This window comes from Anopheles coustani, chromosome X, assembly GCF_943734705.1.
Source record: "Anopheles coustani chromosome X, idAnoCousDA_361_x.2, whole genome shotgun sequence".
Taxonomy (NCBI): Eukaryota; Metazoa; Arthropoda; class Insecta; order Diptera; family Culicidae; genus Anopheles; species Anopheles coustani.
Window position 1 is genome coordinate 2,883,194 of NC_071290.1, and position 25,012 is coordinate 2,908,205.

Sequence of the window (25,012 nt, forward strand, 5' to 3'; positions counted from 1 at the left end):
AGATGGGAGCAGGTATCCAGCGGGTGTCTGCGACGTTCCGGTTCGCTGCAGGCGCAGCAATGGCAACAGTAACGCCCGCACACTCACAGCACAATCACTCAGCACGCGCGCTCGGTGTCAGTCGTTGCTCCAACGTCGTGCTGTGCGGTCACGGTACGGTACACTCTTCTTCCTTTCTTCCTTTTGTTGCGTTTTTTGTTTTCGTCTCGGTGCGATGGCCGACGCGGTGGAACGTAAGGCGAGTGCGTCGGGGGAAGGGGTGCCGGAGCTGGCCGTGGTGAAGCTGGGCACGCTGGAGGAACCGCAATCGCCGAGCATACGCTCGGACTCGTCGTCCGAGTGTCGGAAGTCTTCGCTGCTGGTGTACGGCGACGGCCACTTCAGCATCACGCTGAAGCACTACGACAGCATCGTGGCGGAGGTGAAGTGTCCCGGGTGCGCGGAACCCATGGACGGCGCCATCACCATGTGCTGCACCGGCCACAGCATCTGCGCGGCCTGTCGCCGTAAGTTTGGCGTGTGCCCGCTGTGCGGCGACCGGTTCAGCGAGCTGCGCAACTACACACTGGAGGCGATCGTGTCGAAGGTGCAGTTCCCCTGCAAGAACGCGGCCCGGGGCTGCACGGTCCGGTTGCCGCTGCAGCTGCTCCGCTGGCACCGCGAGCGCTGCAGCTACAAGCCGATCGAGTGCTTCATGGGCAAGGTGTGGGACGCGTGCGGGTGGCAGGGGTGCGAGCGGGACTGGATGGAACACTGCCTGGCGGCGCACGCCGATCGCGTGCACCAGGAGCCGACGGTGGCGCTGCGGTGGGACTATGGGGACGAGAGCGCGGGGCAGCGGGCCGGCGCACAGCTGGTGGTGGCCTACTACGTCCTCCGGGCGCACGACGAGGCGTTCAATCTGTACCAGGTGTACGACCCGGACAGCCTGACCGTGCTGTGGACGGTGATCTGCGCCACCAAGGAGTCCAAGGTGAGCGCCCGGTACGCGTTCGAGCTGGAACTCTACTCACCGGTCGACAGCTGGAAGCTGCTGGTGCAGCGCTTCCCCTGCCACTCCGAGCTCGATCCGGACTTCCTCAAGGATGGCCACTGCGTGAAGATTCCCCTCTCCGAGGCGCTACGATTTATGGCGGAAGACAAGGTGAGTCAGTACGTACACACGATGCAGTATATAGCAAAGGTCGTTTGATTAACGGCGGCGTTTCATTGAACAATGATAGCACGAACCAAGCTCGCGGTGAGATAATATCGCTCAAATGAGTACCCTAATGCACCATTCCCTCCCATTAGCTATCGAAAGTCGCCCAACTTAGCGATTGGAGACTCCCCAATGTCTTAACTTAGAGCAAAACAGCTGTGACGAAACTCTTTACGGTTTTCTTACGGCAGGTACTACACTATCGTGTACGAATTCTGGAAGTTGGACCAGTTAGGAGCAGCAGTCTGGCCAAGCTGGACGCGCCGGCCTGCTCCAGCCCATCCTGTGCGCCAGACTACAGCTGTAAGCACATCGAAAATGTCAACCTTAAGGGCGTCCCGGAGGGTAACATCATCGTACGGAAGCAACCGGTAGCGGACGGGACGGGCGAGTGGTACGGCAGCGTTCAACCACTGTCGAATGGGCGTCCGGGCGATGCCAGCAATGCTTTCGCCGAGGTAGACGACGATGACGTGTTTCTGCCGTACGTCGATCAGGGTGCTGCTGCTGCTGGCAGCTCGCCGGTGCGAGCAACCGGGAGTATGAAACTGGCCTCCTCGGTGCCGGTGCTAGCCCGACCGCTCGTATCAACACCGCCCGCACAACCCGGCAGCACGGAGGTGGAGCTACAACCCATACAGCAGCTGGTCCGCGTCAAGATGGCGGAGCGGGAGGAACCGGTCAGGATGCACGCGGTCTACACCACGACGAAGCAGCTGACCAGAGCGAACGGACTGGTGGACGGCCGGGCGCCATCCACCGAAAGCCTAGCGAAACCACCCAAAGGCACGGGCCTCTCCAAGTTCTACAACGTGACGATGTACAAGGCGGCAAAGTTTTTGGACAAAAAGAGCATCAAGTGATGCTGCCGACGGTTGCTTTGGTTCGGCTGCCGACAGCCACGTAGATCAACCTTGAGCTAGCATTGCATTTTGAACACTCTTTTAAGGTCACACATCGTGTATAATTCTATCGCCGAGCGCAAGCCTCTATCAACCTACAGCAACATCTTTCGAAGAGACGGACAACACACGGCGTGTTTTCGGGTTGTGCAAAACAGAAATTCAACGAGAGCAGGAACTCAGACAAAAAGGCAATACAACAATAAACATTAGAGGACGAAAAAAAACGAAATATCGTTGAAAAACCAATGAAAGGTGGTGTTTTTGACTGTTTCACTGTTTGTGCATCAAATCAAGTTCAATCGGAAGTTTCCAATCAACATCAATCATACGATATTTGCGTACACCAGCGAGCTTGGTTCGTGCTCCACCCATCACCAGACTATCTGCGGATAGCCAACCAACCACCGATCACTTATGAAGTTGTTAAGGAGATTATTTATTTGTCAGTAGCCAAAGCAAACCCACCACCAGCCGAAATCACCTGGCATATCTGTCCTTTGTCGGCAATGCTTGCCACTAATTGTCCGCCAACGAATTCTTGTTTAGTGCCGCCAGCTTGGCTGCGTTGTCGTGGAACATCAGGTTACTGATCGGGTCGGCCTGGCCTTCCACCCGGAACGAACCGAACAGCCGGAACACCAGCGCATTCGGCTTGCCAGCCCCGAACGTTTCGGACAGCGCGATGAACGCGTGCACAATGCTGTCCTGTTCCGCTTCGTCCATTTCCGGTCGCACGTAGACGGTTGCTCCGGTGCTGAAGGGGAGAGAAAGACATTCAAAACGGTTTTTAAAAGGGTTTTTTTTTTTTAAAACCAACATCCAGCAAATGTCTTCCTCTGTCATACATGGCTGTACTACATATAATAACCAAAATGAAGATCGTTTTTAACAACCAAAGTGCCGGATCCTGCTTGAGAATTGGCATATCTCAACTCAACTCCGGAAAGGAAGCTCAAAAATAGACGATCGGTTCTCACACACTTCCATTGTGTTGTTGCTGAGATATGCCATCTTCATGTTTGGACTTTGGCGAAGAAATTTGCGAATGTTGCTCTGTAAAAACGCTGTACGATAAGGGCCTTTGAACGAAATTCACTTCACAAATATAAACAGTGATAAAAGCAACACCTACCTTGCATCGCCATTCTTTGCTCCGTTTGTTTTCGCCGCACCGTCGGCGTATACCTCCGTGACGACCGCCTTCAGCTGCGAAGAGTACTTGTTCAGCACCACCACGTCCGCCTCCTTGCCGCTGCGGACAGCTTCAACGCACGCCTCTTCGGTTTTCAGCACGCACTGGAGGGCCGGCCGGACGTCCCGGGAGTACGCCACGCGTCGCAACACCTCGCACTTCTGGCGCTCGGGCTCGCTGGTAACGCACAGCCGTACCGCGCTGCCGTACGGTCCCTCGCGTTCGATCACCTCCACGTAGTTTGCCTTCCGCAGATAGTCACCGGGCGCCATCAGTTCCTTCCGGTTGACGAGCGGATTGGTCGCCTTGATACCGAGCGCTACGACTGCCGACCGGTCGGCCTCGGGCGCCGTCGATTGCGGGCCGTTATAGAAGCGATCGAGCTGCTGAGTGGCATCCTGCAGCCGTTGGGAGCGAGTCCCACTGTAGTCCCCGTTGGTGAGCAGAACCGGCCAGGGACGCTGGGCCCAGGAGCAGGGTGCCGTACCGTCCGCGATCGGGCGTGTCGTGCCGTCCTCGCACAGGTAAACATAGTCCTCCGGTCGGGCGGCCGGATTGCGGGCAGGTTGCGCCGTTCCACCCGGGGTCACCGGGAGCCCAAAGTACTTGCGCACGAAGATCGTCTTGGTGAACGCCACGTCACCGCTGTTCTCTACCAGACAGCGAATGGCACCCTCGTAGCCGGCGTACCTGTCCTGCTTGTCGCACTGGGCCGGCGCATCGCAGCGCTCGCAGAGGTTCGCGAACCGGTGCTTCAGCAGCACATCGTTGTCGGCATGGGGTGAGTAGGGTCCGGGCAGGCAGGCCGCATTGAAGAATTCCGACAGCGCGGTCAGCTCGCGCTCCACCGTCGACAGCGCACCGTCGGCCACCGGCAGCTTCAGCAAACCGGCACGCTGCAACCGCGCCACCGGAATCTTGTAGCCAACGTTGCGCCCGAACCCGGTGTGGCAGGACTTTTTGCCGCGCAGGTCCTCCAGGCTGCGGAAACCGTCCGCCGCGCGCACGAGCATAATTCCCTCGTAGCGGAACGGCGACGCCGGTTCTTCGGTCGTGCGTTGCTCCGCAAACACCGCAAAGTCCTGGTTCTCCATCTTCATCGCGACGTACAGGTCTTCCGGATCGGCCATCACAAAGTCCGCCTGCCGATTGCGTACCAACCGCAGGCATTCGGTGCGATCCAGTCCGCTAACGCACTCGATCCCCACACCGGCCGCACTCGTCAATCGGCTGCAGTTGGCTTGAAGCTGCTCCGGAACGCACCAGCGAACCGTCGCTCCATCCTTCTCCGCCGATGGAGCTCCGAAGGCACCGGCTACAAGCGCCAGGGCCAACAACAGCCCCCGACCTGCCAGTACTACTTTCATCGTACACCCTGAAACCTCTCAATCAGAACCTTTTCGACGGCGGGACCTGATCCGGGCCTCGCTGCGCTTGTTTGCCGTCTATCAGCCGGAGCTAGTAGCATCCCGCTTTTTATACTCTGCGGCTGTGTCCATTTTTAAAACATACACTATCCCTATCGGAAGCGTGGGCACCCGTAGAAACAAACACGGCCGATTTTTCAAACGCTCGCGATACTGATAACAACCGAGTTTCTTGTGTGTCAACCGTCCTATATTTGTGATGATCCAAATGATCAAAAGCAATAAGTCAAAAATACATAATAAAAAACTTGCTCTGGCCAAACGGAAATCCCAGTGGTTGCAACCGGTCCGTAAAAGCGGGAGGATGGAGCAGGAGAGAATATTGATGATAAGGAATATCATACCGGACTCGGGGATTTTTAGCTCCTCCGAGGTTTGCATTATGGTTCTGATTTGTATAATATAAACAATTGCTTGATAACTATGAACGCGGAGGTAGAATTATGTAATGGCCTTATCACACTGGCCACCCAATGGTGGCTTGGCCAAGTCACTGGACTGTCACTTACGAGTGATATAGTTTCGCTACGTGGGGAACAAAGCGTATCTATAAAGAATTAATTTGTTTTTATTACAACAGCAAATACCATAGAGGTTGAGGTTATCGAAACAAACTGACCGTTTTGAAACATGGTGAAACAATTTGAACGTTTTGACGTACGTGTTATAAAGTTAATTCTTCTAATATAAAATGTCCATTAGACATACAAGTTTCAATTCAAAGAATTGTTCACTAGTAGTGGCGTCGAATGTCGCAGCACTTTGTACTCTACACTATGCCCTTTCATTTGGTAGTACGAAATAGTCCCTGACGACCAGCCGACCGTAAGGACCGATTGGGCCGGCTTTCCCTGCTGGTCGGCATAGTTTTCCTGAAACACCATGCAAGACGGATAGCTCAGGCCGACGCCAGTGATCAAACAGTACGGATTGATGGAGAACTGTTGCCGTTCGATTTGGGTGAAGAAAACGGTTATCACAGCCGTATCTTTAAACGCGATCGCCAACACCATGTTTCGCTTGCACCAGGCAATGGACTGTGGATTGCCTCCGATTATCAACCCGTCGTCAGTTTTCGTTCGCTTAAGGTCCACCAAGGCACAAACTTTTCCGTTGTTACCGGCTTGAAATGAAATGAATGAATTATTGAAGGTAAGAAAACACGTGTAATACTAACACGGATTGCATGAAGCTTCTACACACAACGAGCAAACGATACAGCTCACTCGAGGACGGATTTGAGCTTCAGCCTTTTGCTACTGGTTTAGTTTGACTACACATACAGATTAATGTTAAACACAGCTAAGAGATGCACGCATAACGAACAATACTCACGTTTTGTTACGTCGAACTGTATGTGGAAGAGTTCCTGATCCTCCGTTGTGACGTAGAGCAGGTGATGCTCATTCTGCGACCAAACCAGCGACTGTATCGAGCCGCGTCTTATTTGCCAGCACGTATGCATGTACCGGCCCTGGAGGCTACCGATGTAAAACTGCTGCCCTATGGTCGACACTATCAGTTGCGCGCCAGTGGGTCCGAAGCCAACCAACGCGCACGGCCTGTTAAAGCGATGGAGTTCCTCATACCGATGATAGTCTGGGGACCAAACGTACACCCGGGAGTCGCTAATGCTGGCCGTTAGCAGCAGGTTGCCGTTGTCGCTCCAGCTAATGGACGACACCGGGCTGTGCTTGTTACCGCTATGCCGCAATGCGATCGGTGGAATGAGCGGACGCGAGAACTGGCTGGTCGGATCGACGGTCCACAGCAGCACACCGGTCTCGCAGCCGACGGCCAGCTCGCCGGCCGAGTTCGGGCGCCAGGCAAGGCAAGTAATCGACTCCTGTTGGTCGCTCTTCAGGATCGGTGTCACTTCCGCGTCCAGCGTGTATATGCAGATCGTATCGTTGACGGTGGCGACGGCAAGCTTAAAGATTCGCGGGTGAAAGGCAAGACTGCGGATCACACTCTGGGACCAGTTGCGTGTTTGCGAGTGCTTCACGAACAGGTTCATTGCTGTCTCGGATGGGCCCGATGGCCAAAATGCACCAATCCAGTTGCCGAACGACAGGAGTTTGCGGGCCACTGCCGACACCACCAAGTACTCCGACTGTTGCGCTACGAGCAGGCCCTCAAGCAGACCGCGCTCCATGTATGCGTTGATGACGCGCTTCGCTAGTGTTTCGGTGACCGGTAACAGTTTGCTGGACGCAGCATTCTGCATGTCGTCGGATATGCGATCACGGGGGAACGCTATTTCGGGAAAGTGGCCCATCTGAATGAATGACATGAGAATGACCGGACCGGTTTTACGCTTGCGCTCGCCTCGCATCCATTGCAATACGTACCAGTGGTTGAACCAATTTCGCCGAACTTGGCGGGAAATTATCAAGTGTAAGCAGACTGTTGCTCGCATTTTGATCCATGGTTGCGCTTGTTTCCGTTAACACTTCACCGTGCACTGTTATTTCGAAGCCGGCTGTTTGACATCTGACAAGTAGCCCGTACCAAGGTGACATTTGCCTTTCAGGTTACCGTAGTAAGTGTTGACATTCAGGAAAGTTAATTTATATTTTTTGGCTGATATAAAATGTGTGTAAAAAGTACCAACAATCAATTAAAATACACACGTCTTTGACGCTATCACATAAGCACCTCGCAAATTATTGGGCCGCAGTAATGTAAACATTTTGAAGTGAACCGGTTCGCGAAAGTGAAGTGTCTATCGAATCGGGACATGCAGATGTCATCTTATAGAGGCGGTGCGGATTACATTACGTTTCGTAAAGTTTATAGCCAGTAAAGTTAAAAAAGAACCGTTATTGAGAGAAAATACATAAATAAATATCTTTACGTTATGCCAAAGTTGGTTTGACCAATTATGTGTATCATGTAAAATCATGAATACAATTTCTGTGCTGTACTAACGGTTGTCTTATTACGGTACAATTATAAGTATACATGTTGTGGCCGAAACGCATTTCAAAGAGACCGTTTCGTTCCAGATTTATGTAAAGGGTAGCACGTAATCGTACGTAATCCGCGTCTATAGACGCAAGTGAAATAAATTTGGAAACAGTAAGCACACTTATGAGGGAACTTTCAAATGCAATTGGAATATTTATTTAGTTTAAAGATGTTTTACCCTGTCAAAAGCATTGGCTAACCAGTAATGGAACATATTATTTGTTCTAAACATGCATTAACATGTCGGTGGTGTAGTTTATCCATTCCACATTACACGAAGAGATCCCCCTAGTTCTGGGATCTGTTGTTCGCTTTTTAGCCCATAAAATACAACCCACATAGTTCGACATTTCTCAATACAGTGACTGACTTCAAGACACATGCTAATGATTCACATTCATTGCAAAAGTAACTCTCGTACGCCACTGTTTGGCTTCGTTATTTTAAGATTATTTTACACCAATTACATACGCCTACGGTCGATTTGGAGAAAGTACTAACATCTCAGATATATCACTCTAGAGTTCACTAACATGCGTTCTACAACGTGGCGTTATTTTTGTTTTTTGCGCTGTGTCGTTCTATGGCCGTGCAGATTATTATAGCATTGAGATGACATTTTTAACCCTGTTACATGTAAGCTTTCGTTTAAATATATATGTATATATATGTATATATTATCTGTTCGTTTTAGTTTCGACGACTAATAGGACAAGACGATCAAATAAGTTTGCTCAGTTTTGTCTTAAAATAAAGGTTATTCTCATTTGTTCACAGATTGGATATTCAGTTAAACCAAACGCTTATCTATCATATATACTTTCCTCTACTATCTGCCATATTGCAAATGTAGCAGATAGATTCTGATTCGTAATTGAAATTGCTATGCAATTATTAAGGTCTGTCAATATGAATACTTTGTTTTCCACCGCACACAAAATTCATAAACACCATAAATACGTTGTAATGATAAAAACCAAAAGCGACCTTTTTCCCTACAAAGACAGCCTTTCATTGAACAGAGAGTCTCACTAAATTTCCCTTGAGTTTTGATCCGTATCCATATATAACTACGTCCACGTATGTCCCCTAGTGTAATGCAAAACACACTACTATGTAAGTTTTCTAAACATTAATACTTCTACATATCAACAATTAACAGCCATCCGTATCTAAATATTTCTGCTTCCATGCAAACTGCTAGACATTATGATGCATTAATTGATACTGAAAAGCATAATTAGCCGTAGTACACCTCGATCCGGATTCGCTTACAGGCGGGTTTACAGTTTGAGAAATTCACGCAGCTTATCGATATTCTGGTAGGCAATGACTCCGCCGACATTGCGTATCGTTTTGCGATCTTGGTATGCGATATTCTTTACCGATTTGTTGATAAGCGTTTCCTGCAGATTGAACAAATCGCCGTTCATTGATCGAAGGATGGCCTGGGGCGCACAGGTGTCCCATTTGTAGGTCGTGCCTTTGCTGAGCAGAAACAGTTCCGCTTCACCGGTGGCAATCTTCAGTATCTTGTAGCCCGCGCCGGACGAGTAGATGACATCGTACTTTAGCTGGTTGCGAATGAAGTCGACATACTTCGATTGCTCGGACGGCGACAGTATGGCGATGCGTGCCTCGGGCTCGTGTGGTGCGATGTTGTTGAACTTCAGGTCACCCACCGACAAACCCCAGTAGATTTTGCCCCGGTACTGGCAGCTACCGTGTCCGCCTTGCGGCTGTTGGCTGACCGTTTCCTCATCGGTCTCCCCATCCAGCAGCTTCTCGGCAAACGGTTGATTGATGACACCGAGGATGGGCGTACCGCGGCAAATTTCGTACACGCCAATCAGCACCGTGCAGCACTTGAGCCCGGAGGAGGCAATGTTCGGAAACTTGGTGAGCTTTTCTACGCCCTTAATGTATTCGGCGGTCGCATCAATCGGATCGATCCAAATGCCGAGCTCGGACCAATCGTTATCGAGTGGAATCGAGTCGGTGGGCAATTCCAGACCCTCCATATCCAGCTCTACCTCGCGATACACTTCATCAACAAGCGCCATCACGGCATCGTTGTCACCGTTTAGAATCTTGAATGCATCAGTGAAAGAGCAAAATGGAAATAATTGAGAAAAACACCATTACGTAATGTTCGGGAGCGTTTGCTACGGAAGACTGTAAACTCATTCACTTACCTTCTCAAGGCAATGCACCGTTTCCGATTTATCGTCAGTGACGGTTACTGTTACCGAATCCCCCGAAGTATTAGTGAATTTGGCATTCTCCTCGCCTCGAATGTTATCACGTAATTCCGGAAACTAATCGATAAAGTGATGTTACATATCATTCACCACCGATCATCTCCCAAGCAGCCATTTCCGGCAGCCCCCTACTCACCCGCGCTCCGATATCATGCTTTATCATTTCCTGGATGAGGCAGTCCGCCAGCGTTTTGAAATCCTGCTCGAATCGCGAATTCGATTCATCCTTATCCTTTTCCTGTACCAGCAGGCTGAACAGACGCTCATTGCGACGGCACACACGTGCAATATTGGCGGCTTTCTCCGATGCCTTGAGCAACTCACGTAGAAGATCGATGGCAGACATAACAACTTCGTTGCAACTTCTAGCTGACACGAATCTAAAGCAATTATACCTCGTCCGAGTATCACTGCCGCGATATTTCAGCTCACTGGATTCGTTGCTTGTATGTACAAGTGGTCAGTAAAGTATGGCTTTTTGGGACGAATTTGATATGTGGGTGTAAATCAACACGTAGATCCACGGTTATACGACGAGCTAGCTCTGTTTACGGCTTGGTTTCGATGGAATGCAGTAAAGTAGAAGATGGGTTGCTCACTACCGCCCGTCCGCTAAACTTTGCTGGCCAACTGGATAAATCTGAACGCTCTCCTTGGTGGAATTTGAGCCTGGAAATGAGTGGAGAGATTTTCAGAAGAGGAAAAATATGTAATACCCATTTGTTGAGCGACGCCGTCGCATTAGACACCTCGAGCAGTGCTGGAATTTTGCTCACATTATTAACAGAGTTATCCAACAATTGTATGTATCGAAACTATCCAATCATCCTGTTAAACACGGTTTGCGATTTAAGTACTGATGCCTGAAACCGGCAAGGACACTGAATTGTAAATAAAACATTATAACAACAAATGATGGATGTTCTAACTTCATCGTCTGGCAGCACTGGCACTATGGTCAACCAAATGGCCACTATTATGAAAGAGCACAAAATCGATTTGAAAATGTATTTAAGTTTTGTGCACGATCCGTTGCAGCAATTTCTAATAGAATCACATTATATTTATTTTAACGAAATATGTACAACTCCGTCACATTCCGTAGTCTCTGCCTCAACTCTACTAAATCAAATTTATGTACGATGTAGAGAAATTCATAAAAAAGATAAATTTGGGCCCAAAGCACACGTGTTAGGTAATTAGTATAACTTACCGTGGCTGGTAAAGCAGCCTCATCCCCGTATAGTTCGAATCATCAATATCAATAAATGAAAACAAATAATCCTTTTTGTGTTTTTTTTTCAATAATAGCTATTTTTCTCAACATATGTACAGTACACGTCATATCAAAATGTTCTATTTACAATGATACGCAACGCGCAGTAATTTTACTTTTTTTCTTCTTCTTCTTCTTTTACCACTGACACCACTTGTGATCCGAAAACTGCCTGGCAAACACTTTCATAATGTTTTTTTTGTCTTATTTTTGTTATGTGGTTTACTGAGTAATGACTTTGTTTTTTTTTGTTTTGCTGCCGCTGTTGTTGTAGCTGTTTTTCATCATTACATAAGTTTAAAAAATAATTAATATAACATGTGGTTTGCTTTCGTTTTGTCTGTTTGCTTTTTCTTCCTCCTCCTTTTTCACTTGCTTGCCTCATTCCACTTGGGATCAATGCTTATGATCTAAAACTTTTTAACGAGTAAACCGAATGCTAGATTTACGCTTCCGCACAGCTGTTCTTTTTCTCCTAATTTGTTTTATAACATGTGTTGTGTGTTGTGTTTGCTGTTGTCTGTTATTAGTCTGAACGTTTAGTTGTTTACATGTTTGTTTTTTGAGTGTGTGTACTTTGTTCTTGGGGTCCTGCACACACTGCCAGCATTTACTTTGCTGTGTTCGTCCCCGCGCCTTGCGTTAAATGTACCTCTCAGTTAGTTTTCTTTAACGAAGGAAACAATCGAGCAGTTTTGCAATAAGCGAACTAACAGAAACATTTTGTTGTACCAGCAGTGCGGGGGCGTATGGATGTGTTGTATATGTGTGCTTTTAGCATAGATTTTCAACACACCGCACGCACGTCCTGCCAGAAACAAAACGACAATACGTAAAAACGGTCAATGATGTTGATCGACCATCCTCTCGCCTGCCTCCCCCCATCCGACATCGACAACATAGGAATTGGTCGGTGGTGGGCGAATTATAGCTGATACCACTTCTTATCCTTGTACTTGTTCATCAGCAAATGGGCGGAGCTGGAAAACTGCTGGGCCTCGTTCGCCATCCGCTCCGTGCGTTCCTCGAGCTGGCTCAGCTTGTCGCCACGCTCAAGCATCAGCTGGTGGGCCTTGCTGATCTCCGATGTGACCGAGGTGGTCCGAGCGTTCATCTCCTGAATGTTCGCGTTCGGCCCTGGGATGTGCTTTGCCACCGACCGGTTCGCCTTGCCACTGGATTCTCCGACTGCGTTGCAAAAGGATCGTAATGAATCGTTTTGAATGCCACCGGCTACACAGCTATCTGTACTCACATAATTCTTCCCGATCGAGGTTGCGCATTCCTCCTCCAAAAAGACCTTTGAAAAAGCTTTCCTTGGGCGCTTCTGGCATTTCATGAGGTACGTAGAGCTCGCCAAGCATGTTGTTGTATTGGTGGCTATTTTTAATTTAAAGGAGGAAAGGACACAATTAATATTCTCATCAAGATTAAGGAAAAGATCAGCTAACTTCATTTACCTGAATTCTTGGCAAACGGTAAATTTCTGGATTTCGGTGGGTGTGGCTAAATACAATCCATGGCCCTTGTTACTAAAGCTAAACGTCCTTGAAATCCTGCAGGATCATCCGGAGATGTCGGTTGAAGTTGATGGTGTAAGACGCCAGAAAAATAAATCGTTTGCACAAAAGCAAGACAAGTAAATGCAAAATGAAAAGAAACGAAACGAAGGATAAAAGAAGAAATATATAGTTTCAGAATGTGGAAAGTCATAAGTCAAATATTTCACTTTAAAAAAGACAACTGAACAAGTAAACAAGTGTATATAAGATAAAATAGACTAATCCAGCTGCAACAGTGAATAGAGTTTGGTGAGGAAATAGAAATCAAAAAGAAATATGTTCGAAATATGTTCGTGGAACAAACGGTCAGAGCGTACAGAAGAGAAACATGCAGCAGATATATGTGCATGATATGTGGACGTAATACAACTGTATCTCCTGCGTAGCGTTCGTTGGCACAGGCCACCTTTTTAGGGCATATGGACCACAGAAAATATGCCAGCTGCATGAACTTGTAGTATTTAGGCCTTTACCTACACGATCAAACCAGAATATGCAGCCACAAAGCACTTCTTTGAGAAGTGAAAAAATGTTGTTTCTATTCCTTTTCTATACGCATGAACTTCCATCTGATTTCCACCCTCCCAAAGGGTATGTAAACCTCTTAGCACAATGATACATTTGGTGAAACATTCGCTTTACGAAGAAACGATATCGCATAATAGTACTCTCTCGCGTCGAAGCGTCAGGAGGATCGATGCCTCATCGAAACCGGAAGACGGTACCGTACACAACCAGCGGCGATTCACACACTTACACATTCGAATCTTCATTGACTATTAGTTGTTGTCCCCAAATGGACAGCATTGGATCCACCACGCCCTGTTTACATTTGGTTTGGAAACTGTTGTGAAGAAAACGAGTTTTAGTTAAGTTTTCAGTGCACGGAAACGGAATGGCGAATGTGAATGGGTGTCAAGAGTGTGGGAAAAGAGGAAATTACATAGTTTTGGCGAGCGATTGGAATGGACAGTAGGTGGGTAGCTTTCCTCATTTGTTTTTTGCTCCCCCGCTGGGAGTTAACCAGGAGAGTAGGTTTTTTTTTGTTTGTTTGTTTGTTTGCAACGTTCCCAAGTCTCCCTTTTACAAACCTATCGTTTTACACAATCGTCACCCTTAGTGGTGCACACGCAGAATACGAAAGATAGTATTTACGTAAAGTTGCATGTAATGAAGCAGTGTTACCGTACTAGTGCATTTATAAACGTAAGGGTAGCGGGAAGTGAGCAGCGACATAGTTTTCGCATCCACTTTACCTACCTCAAATCAGCCAACGGAAGGAAATCAACTTCAAGTAAGGGTTTCAAGCTGGGTAGGGTATAAACCATTAGATGTCCGTTTGACGCGTAACATATCAGGCAAACACTATCTGTAAGTCCGGAAAAAAGAGAACAACAATAAAGCAAACAGCATTCGTCTCAGGGTTGCGCCTTCCATTACCTTTCATACTGATTATTTCGGCCTTTACGATGAAGTCAAAATCAACCAACTTCTTTCGGTAGACACAATTCTGACTCGGTAGTGCATAGACGCCCGCCTGCTTCTCGCTCGCTATGGCTATAAACTGTCGATCACATAAACCATCCGGATTGGTAGGGCTCATCTTGGTGGATGATGTCTTGGTTGGCGTTCCTGGTTCACCGTTAAGGAAGAAACGAAGGTAGGTGAGAAAGAATGTGGGGGAGGCGCGGGCTGAAGCTACTTACTCTCTCGCTTCTCTTTCCCGTCTTTCGAGTCTTCCCTCCACGACTCGAACGCGTACGGAATAAGCGCCCCATTGCAGTCCAACAAGGACATTGACAGGATCGATCCTTTCAGGCGGAACATGGCGCCTGTGTGGGGGGAGGAAAGCAAACACAGTTTAAATTCGAGCGTCAATTCGAAACCAAAACCACACACAAGTTTTACCAGTGGGAGCAGACTGGACAACGTTCGCTTTTCTTAGATCGTTCTCGGGAATCGATAGAGAAATGGTTAGGATCGATCCTAAACTTGTTCCTAACCATGCAGTAGGCAATGCCATTGAGGGATCTGAAAAGGGAAAAGGGGAAAGTATAAGAACAAATAAACAAAACCTCTCAAATTTGAGGTTCATAACAGCATCTTTTGAAATCTGTTTTCTTTTAACTCACTTACCGCTTTTTTTTACATAACTATCGGCAAAAGCCAAACAAGTCACAGCCTCCATTGCATTATTTTCTAAGCTTGACATAGAAGATGAACGAGATCTCGAGAATGAGTTATCCAATTTATCTGCAAGAAGGAATACAAAACACAAACCCCATACGCATGTGTGGGTGTTTCGTTGCATTAGTATAATCTTATGCACTTTTGCCGCAGTGTTGCACAGTAATGAGATAAATACGAAAATAAAAACAACGGGAAAGTAAAAGAGGATGAATTGGAGACAGATAGACGAAAACGGGGGGGAAAAAGCAAAACCATACCAACAAAATGAGAAGAGAAGAACTGAGCGCGGGGCGGGGAAAATCAAATCGAAGGGCACCAATTTTGGGGTATAAAAACCATAAAACTCAAGGAACGGAAACAAGAAACAACGAAAAGTTCATTGAAGCATTTGCACTATATCTCTAAGCAGGGACACTAGGAAAAAAACAGGTGTGCTAATTTGGAAAACAGCTTGTGCGCCTATGAAACCCACAAATGGGCAGCAAACACAAAATACAGTAAATAAATTGAAAACCAAAATAAAATCACACAACAACAGGACAGGACGGCTGAAAGGAAGGAGCCAGGGCTCGAGAAGAAGCATAGTTAGGCTCTCTCTCTCTCGGCCCCTCTGCTGCCAACCCAACTCGAATCCTCGCCCCAGAAATCCTATCCAACCGGTGCTGGATAGGGATGGAAGAGGCGCTGCTGGCCGCGCACCTTGCGATCGTGATTTCCTGACAGAGTCTGTCAGACCCGTTATTGTCGTAGATCCGCTTCCAGTTCCAGTACGCTTGCTTGGACTACCGGCACTTGATATGCTCATGCCTCGCTCATACATCGATAGCGGCATGTTCGAGTTAACCGCGTTCGGCGTCGTCGCGGAGCTTGATGTTGTTCCACTCCCGATGCCACCACTGCCACCAACGAGCCCATTTATCTACGGAAGAGGGAAGGGAGGAAAGGGACACCGGTGCGACACCGGTTATATGGCGTTGAGAATTTCATTTCGGTCATACTCCATCCGTCAGCATCCGTATCCGTACATTTAGAGAACGCACGCTAGAACCAATTAACCTGTCCCGGTCCTAGCGTCTCCTACACCCGCATCAGATTCTTAAGAACAGTTAGCATAGTAGAAACAATATACATGTATATATATAAAGATCCGTTGACCGACGCGGCAAATGTAGACACAACGTAAGCGCATTGTTTTTGCGACCGAAGATCACTCATCAACTCATTTGTATGACAGAGATTCGGGGGAGCAGGCTTAATTCCCGGGTAAGTTGATCAAGAAGTCGGACGAAGGGAGGGTGGGACATATACTAGACACTCTCAGTGCGAATGGAATGGAAGCTGGTTCCGGCGCACAAGGATCGACACAGCTTCTAACAAGGTTTTCGGGGCTATGTGGAAATCCCTAAGAATACATTGCAATGTCTTCAATTCCGGTATGCAATAGAGCGTAGAGAAGGCAAGGTGGAGGGGGGTTGAATTCCACGTGTCGTGAAGATTTGTCCGAGAGCTTTGGAATGGAAGGGCGTTGCGTAAATTATGATGATGCCCAAGAGCAGACGCGATGTGAGTGAATGCGATGCATGAGAATGACAACGTTTCTGTACGGTGTGCAAGTGTTGCAGTGTTGTATCTGCGACTGGGAAACAAACCCTATAGGAGTTCCCATATCGATGGGTAGTACTTACTCAAGTGTCGCAACCATTTCGGTAGCGGAAGTGATTCAATGAATGATTTCTTCGCGCGCTTACACGCCTCGTCCGTTGCTGACGTGCTCCCTGACGTTTTCGGTATCACAGACGTGACTCCTGCTGCGGACGACGGCCGTGCTGCGAGTGGCTCGGTGTTGGCGGCTTGCGCCGTTGCGAGGACGGGAGGGTGTTCGGGAGCGGTGGTAGCAGTCGCGAAGGTTGAGATTGAGGTAGAGGTGGAGGTAGTGGTAGCAGTAGAGGTGGTAGTAGTAGTAGTAGTAATAGTAGTAGCACTAGTATTGGCGGTAGCAGTAGCAGCCGTTGTTGTAGTACAAGTGATACCGATTGCGATCACAGCTGCAGGAATGGTGGCGGAGTCGACGTCACCTCCGGCAGCAACAGCCTTGAGAGCAGCAGCAGCATCGTGAGCAATCTTGCTTCGTGGTGGCCGCTCAGGAGGACGTGCCTCAGGACCTACGCTGCCAGTATCGGCGAGAGGTGGAAAAATAGCTGCAGCAGCACCAGTACCACAATATTCGCCTCCAATATTATCCCCGTTGCCACCACCTGCGGTAGCTTGAATGGTGGACACTATTGCCAAGGTGCTGTCACCTGGTGGCGCATCCGGCAGACATTCAACAGCCATCTCCAGCGTTGCGTCAATATGGCCGGGCTGAACATAAATAAATAACTTTCGCAATTGGTAACTACGGTCAGGTGGTGGGTGAGATGCCTCCAGAGGCGGGTAGTTAAAAATAATAATAATAGTAATAGACAAACACAAAAATTAATCAATAAATGTATCAGAGTGTTAACCAACACACGGGGGGGAGCCAGCTACTACTACGCGTAATGTAAGATGTCGCAAAACCGGATGACTGTGTTAACACGAACACGCACAAGGAGTCAAAAACAATATGAGGACAAACACCACTAGATGTTAGCAATCTCTCTCTAAGAGGACCGACATTGCGGATGTAACAGAACATGAACAGGATGCCACAAGGCCAGCGTGTGGTCGGGCATAGTGGACGAGCCCTTGCATAACAAACAAGCCAACACTAGATGGTGAAGGACTAGACCGTTTGCACTCTATACATCCCCGAACCCTGCGCTCTACGATGCTATGAAGATGTAAAGTGTGTGCCCGGAACCGGCCGATGAACAACGGCACTCTACGACAATCCGTGCGCTGCTCCACACACATACACACACAGATACACACAAAACATGCCCCTGTAGTTCCCCACAAAACACTCCCGGCGTTGGCGATTAGTAGTAGGCGAATGTACGGAATCATTGGCTATTGGTTTTCCCTTAGTTGCATTGCTCACACAACCATTTTGTACAGTTGAATATACGATTCGGGTAGTAGTCACAGATGGGACTTTGGTGTTGATGAATGTTATTTTGTCGTGCGTTCATCAGTGTCCTTGTTCGTATGTACGTGTCGTCACGACACTTGGGACGATTGTTGAAATGCGTATCATGTTATATGAATGAAATGCTTCAATGTAGAACCATAACCACTGGAGGTGTAGAAAGGGGGAGTACAGGATACAGTGTTACATGGGCATACGTGAAACTATTGTTTGCCTAAACAGCCAAATATAATTCTAGCTGAAGCACACACGTATACAGAAGTTTCACTGTAAACTGTGGTAGGAATCTCATCACGAATATCGGGTCGGTTGAAATCCAAACTGGATACCAACAATCGATTGCAGTGGTTCTTGAGATATATTTAATATACAATGAACTATAAGATTTTAGGTATGGTAATGGTATATAAGGTTTTAGGTATTTTTCTTTTTTAGTTGGTGGTTATGATGTTGGTTAATAAATGTTGCATATCGCGTACTGGATATTGCATGAATAAAAAGCGTTAATTTCCCGTCAATCGGTCGTTAGATGACAGTTCAAACCGGGTACTTGAGTGAGTGAATTGATCTGTTGAGGATGAGGCGATGACGATGCGGTTACGTTTGTCTACAACATAGCCGTTTCGTGTCGACCTAGTCGTTTCATTAAGAGAAAGTCGTGCCGAAATGTACAGGATAAGAGCGAACAGGTGCTAAATATTGATAAAATTTACATGTGGTGACAATATTATACACATCTTACACATATTAATACTACGCACGCAAGCGGCCGCTCTCGACCGTGCACACGTGTTACTCGTCTCTCTATCGGTGCTCGCTTTTCGGCTGTACATACTATATTTTAGGTTACTTATTTAGTCTGTTTTTTTATTATACTTTCTCTAGGGCGAGTGAAGCAATTGCTTACCTGATCTATGCTAGGGGAACGCAGCGAGTCGTCTTTTGATTGACTATTTTCCAAACGTTTCGGACTCCGGGGCGTTCTGGAATATGGGTCTTGCGAACCGTAAATTTCTTGGGTGCACAGATTCAAGACGCACATTTTCTTCACTATATCCACTATCGTTAAACCGTACTCGTTACCGTAAGCCATTCTGAAAGAGAGAGGGAGATGGGCGTGTCAAATAAATTCGTCAGTTATATGAGCTGCCCGTTCTTTCTTCATCCTTCTATATGCTTACAATCCGTAGTTGGAGTTGATGGTAAGCGCAGTAATCTGCACACTGCCGCAAGCCCCTGACGGAACGCATACAAGCTGGGCTTGAAACCCTGGCGGTTTTCTTTGTGGTCCAGTTTTAACTTTCAATAGACTGCAGTTCTGAAACGATGAGAACGTAAGGCGAGCACAAACGAGGTGTATCAGTACTAAAGTTTGAAGTAGATAGGAACGTTGGATTGACAAAGAGGGATTATACCCTTACCTTCTTTTCGCTCTCAGTCGAGTCAACAGTTTTTGGCAGTGATTTAGGTATGAACTCACATTCTGGACTGCCTTCAAATTCGGTAAAAGTATCCATGGTAAAAGGAATATCCAAGACCTGTGTAAAGTGGTACGGGGAAAATGTAGCAACAAACTAGGAGGGTGTTGGGGACGACGGCGACCGAGCGCACTTACCACAATATCGCCTGTACTTTCGGCTCTCCTGAACTTGAACAGAACAACGTAACCGCAATTGCAAGCAACACAAAGTTTTCTGTGAATGAAATGATAAGATGAGATAAGCGTGGGGCGGAAAAAATAAACCCGGGACCGGAGGCTGGGTTGGGCTGGGTCTTGGCTTGGCCTACCTAGATTCCGCACATAAGGATAACATCGAGATAGCCAGCGGGTCCTCCTCGCCACTGTCTAGCGATCGCACTCGTGGTTTCTCGAAGATTTTGGATGTCTTCAGCTTGTACAGCACCTGCAGCGTGCCGGCGCTGGAGTCCCAAAACTTGATCGAACCGTCCTGGTGCCCGGTGAGAATGATTTCCGAGTAACTGCACGACGTCGGCTGCCACTCGCCACCGTTGATGGGCCACTCGCGTTCGGAGTAGCCGGATCGCCGGTTGGTTGCCGCGCTGCGCCCGACGGAGTAGAACGCCGGCACGAGGTCGGACGGACAGTCAGCAAGGTATGTACAGCAGGTGATTTGTGACTCGTGTAGGTCCATGGAATAAGGCGACTCGAACGTTGGGTAACCGGGCGTCAGCAGATCGATCAGCACGAGATCGTTCTGCAGCAGCACCGCCACGGCGTATGGTTCTTGAAGGTCTGTAGAGGGAGGGAAAAGGTGAAAGGTAAGCCATCGGACTTGAAGCAATAGAATTGTGCGTTCATGCTTACCACTACCCCATGGACTTTCACACATGGTGACGAAGTCGACAACGCTGTGCTCCATTTCTAAGACGGTCGTTGATTTGCCCTGCACCATCACGGTGATGCAGTGCGACTTGGGGTTACACTTTTCCGTCGGCAGACCGCCCGAGAAAATTGTAAATTGATCTCTGTGTGGTGGTAGAAAATGGATCCGACCGAGATGATCGAACGATAAGTAAGATAACAAACGCACCAAACACGAGGTGGCTTCTCGATACCTACCCTAATCTATTCGTTTTCACTTCAACCTTTTGAATCGAGTTGCAGCTCTCGGTTTTCCCTTCCTTGTTCGTCTTAGCTACAATTATCGGGCGAGCGATGTTTTAATACCACAAAATCCAACCCCAGTACCACGTTTTTCCCTCCCTTTGAGGCAACAAACCATACTCACCATGAGGAAAACTATGAGTTAAGGGTTTTGGTGAAAGTTTCAAAGGCCACGTACATAAAGAACCGTCTGTGTGTGATGTTATGAAATGTTTTCCCTCGTGATGCCAGGAGCAGGAACTGAGCGGCTCTTGGGACAGCCATCGAAATTCCGCACATTTGCCTCTCATATCCCATAGCACTAATTGACCGGACTCGAATCCTATTAGCAACTGCGAATGTCGGCGAATAAAACGTGTGTCCGGGTGAGTACGATAAATTTAGCCAGCCAGCGCACGTGCGTCAGCACCGTACAGCTACCGTTTCACTTACCTTGTTAGCATCCAGCGGATTGTCGGATAAGTGCACGACTGCGCCAGGATGCGTTTTACGAATCCTACGCAGAAAGAGAAGAAAAGGAAACCAGTCAATGTCAGTACGTCAGCGTGGAACATATGTTTCAACTTACGGATCGATAGCCTTATTCCAATTGATAACATATCCGCTGAGAGTGAACGAATCGACGTGGACAATGTGCGTATTTCCTTTCTCCGTGCCGATGTACAACCATTTGGTTCCAATGGGCAGATGTAAGCGAGATATTCTGGATAAACGAAGTGAGAGCAAATTAAAAGGGACATTGATAATGCTAAATAACGATAACAAGCGGAAACGTCTATCTCAATCAAAGCTGCGCACCTTTCCCGTTGGAACTTCAGACTTTGAACCACCTTCGGTATTTTCAGCTTAAAGTTCCACAGATGCAGCGTATCGTCCGCGGTGGCCGTGACCAGGCAGCCTTCGTTCACTAAAAACTCGATCAAATTAACGGCGCATGCCGATTCGCCCTCGTGTTTCACGTGGGCGTCGACACCGAACTTTCCCAGTCTGAAAATGAGAAAATTGGAAACCAAAGCATTGCGTTAATGTCTCATCAGGATGGATCTATTCTATTCGGGAAGAAAAATCTGAGCTTTGGTACGTACAACCGCATCGAACCGAACTTGTCGCCGACCGCCAGGATCCGCTGCACGGGATCGAACGCCAGCGCAGTAGGCGAGTAAGGGAATCCATGGCGAAAGGTCTGGAAATAGTCGCAAAAACAAGGTCTCTTAGGTCTTTGGTTTTGGGCGTTGGGGTTCGTCGAGTATTGATAGTGGCGATGGTTCTTGTCTACGTTTGGGACTTATTTGCCTTCTAAGCTACAAACAAAATTATTCCTACCAGATAACCGCACCCACAACACACGAGCAGTTTCCTTTGTCTTTCGTGTTTGTGCTCGATGCGCAATTGATGCACTACTGTGCTGTTTTTGCTTATCAATGTATGTACGTCACAGCTTCTTTGTTAAATAAGTAACATACGAGGTGTGTTATTTGACTTGCTTTCCCTAAACCCCTGACGGTTCCGTTAATGTAAAGCATCCATTTCTTGCCTGAGATATGTTTTTCAATTACAGAGTTCGCGGCATAGTCCGTTGCCTATGGTCAGATGACTCATTTCTGTCCTGGACATGGACAGGCAAAGTCACAATAAGTGAAATCAACACCGTTTTATATTACACTTAAATGTATAGCTTGCGAATAATGTTCAAATAGTAGCATAATTCCACAATTTCCCTCCCACCTACACACCGCACACACCGTTATTTATTAGTCATCTTGTGCGCACGCTCGCCAGCAAGTTCAGTAACGTTTGAACAACATCTGCGCAGTATGGCGTCAAACAAACAAATGTATATTTAAAAATTCGTACATGGAATAAGTACAAATGGTATTGATCGATAAATGAATGGGAAAAGAATGATGGTCAGGGCATCGCAGTTCGCAGATGATATTTGGGAACTGGAAAAAACTTGAGCAGGGTTAGGGTTGGTTTCGACCAGACTACAGTTTACGTTCGGTAGCTAATATGTTGAATTTGGTTTACATTTTCCATTCAACGAGGGAGTTCAGTGGAGCGATTAGTTGATGAAAATAGCCGCGTGTGTCTTATGATATAGTAGCAAATATACATACCAAATAAAACAAACGCTAGCTATTTTTGGCAACTCAGATTAGTTCCCTTCTTCCCGAACAAACATGTAAATGAAACATTTGTAACTCGAAATATGATCGACTACAGCATACAATAGTAGACATACATACATAAACATACAATAGTAGAAGGTATGTCGATGCAAGAGCTTACAATCAGGATGAAATTTGCACACCTGACTGTATGGGGTGAAAATGCGAGGACATGCGCGTCTTGACGAGCGGATCCTGTGTGTCCTTCAAGAGGTGGTGGTTTCTTGATTGAATAAATATTGAAATATTTGTTCTGCCACCTTACCCTGTACCGTTATCGTTCCCTGAAGCAATATAAACTGTTGTATCCAGTTTCCTTTTTCGAGAAGGAATTTTCTCTGTTCCGTCCCAGTGAGTGGACATTATCTTTCCACTAGCGCCAGGCCCCACTACTACCAGTATCACTGACGCAACACCAGCGAAGGACTTTCGCCATGTTCCTGTTGTACTGCGCCGTTGGGGAGGGGCGAGGATTGGTGATGAAAAATCGATCGAAGATGACATGATGATGCATATTTCGCTGGAGGCGAATTCACTTTTAGCACACGTCGCAATTGCTGCACAATATGCCAACGGCAATCGCTAGCAAATTAGGTCGTAATTCGATCCGTACACCGTCTTGTGAACAAGGGGTGGCATTCCATATCCGGTCGCATTCCGATGAACGTCGGGAAGGGTTTTTCCTTTTTGATAGATGATTTTCAGAACCGTCTGGCGGCTGCTGCTGCTGCGTTGCTTGTTGAGTGCTCTCTCTCGAGGGGTTGTTTGATTGCATATGGCCACCGACGATCAGGTTTTCTTCCGCGGTATAGCTCGCTTTCGGATGCAACCGACGTTAGTTTTTATAAAAAAAAAAGGGAGTATGTTATGTGTGCACACACACAAAAAACAAGTAACCGCGCAGCCAAGTGGTCTAGAGGGGCAACGGATGACTTCAACCCTGCCACATGTGGTGTGGGTGGAAAATCGCGACCATGATAACGTCACCACCGTACGTGAATTGCAAACCCAAATGCACTGCAATTCCCCGGTTTTCCTCGTCACACCCCTGCGGGATTGGTATGTTCCAATAGTCCACTTGTTCCTGCTCACGTTCCTGCAGTTAGCGAATATCGACATATATTTGTCTATGGTGAATCTGCATATACAGCTAGCAAACAACCACGCCCTAACACCGAACGGCGGATGACGTGCGGGTGTGACGATAGGGAAGATTAAAAAAATAAAAATAAACCTGATCCTTTTTTCTTGAGAAAATACGAAAGAATATATAGAGCGGTATAGGAAGGGAATTTTTCAAACTACCGTAAACTTCTGCACTTTTAGTTTTTACCTTTTTCAGCTGAAAATGCTCCGTCCGAAGAGTTTCCTGAATTTCCTGCTCGATGCAAATCTTGGCCGCGCCGCCGGCCGGAGTCTGCTGGTTAACCGAGGAACGAAAGCCGTCCAGAACCCCCTTGAAGGTAAATTTCTTCATCTTCCTTTCTCCTCCTCCCCCGCGGCCTCGCTGCTCTGTGTGGTGTTTACGTGTGTAGTAGGGCTATGGAAGGGCTGGTGCTGGCTGGGACCGAGGGTGCTTCCTCTGCCTCTTCCGCTGGAGTGTAGTACGGCCGCGATTGTTTCAGTGCGTGTGAATGTGTTGGTGTGAGTGTGTGTGTGTGTGCGTGTCTGTGAGGGAGAGGTGAGGCGGATCAAGGAGGCGTTTGCGACTTGGCGGGTATTATATTGGAAAGACGGAAAACCTTGAATTTGCGGATTTGGAAAGTGGGTGTTGTACGGGGTGGTGCTTGTGTGAGGATGTATGTGTGTGTGTGTGTATGTGTGCGTGTGTGTGTGTGTGTGTTCGAAGTCGAATCTGGTATTCTTTTAATCAATTCATTGAAAACGGACGAAACCAGCTGTTCTTTTTGGAATGATTTGTTTTCCTAGCGAAACACATTGTTTTTCTTCTGCCTTCTTCTTCTTCGTCGACGTCTTCAACACCGTTCCACGGAAGCACTCACTTGTTTACATGTCTCTGTCGCTGTCTACGGGGGATTCTGCATTCTGATTGTCCCGAAATAAAGAAAGGCTGCAACTTATTTAGCGCCTGTTCCGCAGGATGCACTTGCAGTGTACTTCATTCATGTTCGCGCTTGAACAATACCGAACTGCGTAGAGAGAA

General features: G+C 47.5%; 5 protein-coding genes across 7 annotated transcripts; 1 reads left to right on the forward strand and 4 right to left on the reverse strand.

The window, feature by feature from the left end:
* Positions 1-214: 214 nt before the first annotated feature.
* On the forward strand, positions 215-2,281 carry LOC131268838 (uncharacterized). The gene is made up of 2 exons (XM_058271118.1): positions 215-1,144; positions 1,393-2,281. The coding sequence occupies exons 1-2, from the start codon at positions 215-217 to the stop codon at positions 2,062-2,064; spliced, it is 1,602 nt and encodes a 533-aa protein (XP_058127101.1). The 3' UTR covers positions 2,065-2,281.
* A 172-nt stretch (positions 2,282-2,453) lies between these two features.
* LOC131268703 (transferrin) lies at positions 2,454-4,711 on the reverse strand. The gene is made up of 2 exons (XM_058270960.1): positions 3,239-4,711; positions 2,454-2,860 (listed from the first exon to the last, which is right to left on the reverse strand). The coding sequence occupies exons 1-2, from the start codon at positions 4,663-4,665 to the stop codon at positions 2,623-2,625; spliced, it is 1,665 nt and encodes a 554-aa protein (XP_058126943.1). The 5' UTR covers positions 4,666-4,711; the 3' UTR covers positions 2,454-2,622.
* Positions 4,712-5,275: 564 nt separating this feature from the next.
* On the reverse strand, positions 5,276-7,208 carry LOC131269116 (aladin-like). Its single transcript, XM_058271439.1, has 3 exons — positions 7,077-7,208; positions 6,061-7,003; positions 5,276-5,848 (listed from the first exon to the last, which is right to left on the reverse strand). Exons 1-3 carry the CDS (start codon positions 7,152-7,154, stop codon positions 5,439-5,441), a joined length of 1,431 nt encoding a protein of 476 aa, XP_058127422.1. The 5' UTR covers positions 7,155-7,208; the 3' UTR covers positions 5,276-5,438.
* An 871-nt stretch (positions 7,209-8,079) lies between these two features.
* On the reverse strand, positions 8,080-10,810 carry LOC131268702 (inositol polyphosphate 1-phosphatase). Of its 2 annotated transcripts, none has more exons than XM_058270958.1 (4): positions 10,733-10,810; positions 10,093-10,625; positions 9,891-10,013; positions 8,080-9,785 (listed from the first exon to the last, which is right to left on the reverse strand). In XM_058270958.1, exons 2-4 carry the CDS (start codon positions 10,300-10,302, stop codon positions 8,979-8,981), a joined length of 1,140 nt encoding a protein of 379 aa, XP_058126941.1. In that variant the 5' UTR covers positions 10,303-10,625; positions 10,733-10,810; the 3' UTR covers positions 8,080-8,978. The 2 variants fall into 2 exon arrangements, with proteins under 2 accessions (XP_058126941.1, XP_058126942.1); XM_058270959.1 differs by having other exon boundaries at positions 10,706-10,749.
* Positions 10,811-11,425: 615 nt separating this feature from the next.
* LOC131269815 (syntaxin-binding protein 5) lies at positions 11,426-24,525 on the reverse strand. 2 transcript variants are annotated; one of them, XM_058272345.1, is made up of 23 exons: positions 24,182-24,525; positions 21,766-21,863; positions 21,479-21,667; positions 21,249-21,383; positions 21,113-21,176; positions 20,805-21,012; positions 20,636-20,711; positions 20,381-20,541; positions 19,843-20,308; positions 19,670-19,748; positions 19,476-19,592; positions 19,236-19,372; positions 18,962-19,148; positions 15,684-15,903; positions 14,931-15,047; positions 14,703-14,825; positions 14,501-14,626; positions 14,235-14,426; positions 14,055-14,163; positions 13,552-13,638; positions 12,693-12,788; positions 12,488-12,612; positions 11,426-12,420 (listed from the first exon to the last, which is right to left on the reverse strand). In XM_058272345.1, the coding sequence occupies exons 1-23, from the start codon at positions 24,323-24,325 to the stop codon at positions 12,158-12,160; spliced, it is 3,519 nt and encodes a 1,172-aa protein (XP_058128328.1). In that variant the 5' UTR covers positions 24,326-24,525; the 3' UTR covers positions 11,426-12,157. The 2 variants fall into 2 exon arrangements, with proteins under 2 accessions (XP_058128328.1, XP_058128329.1); XM_058272346.1 differs by lacking the exon at positions 13,552-13,638.
* Positions 24,526-25,012: the final 487 nt, after the last annotated feature.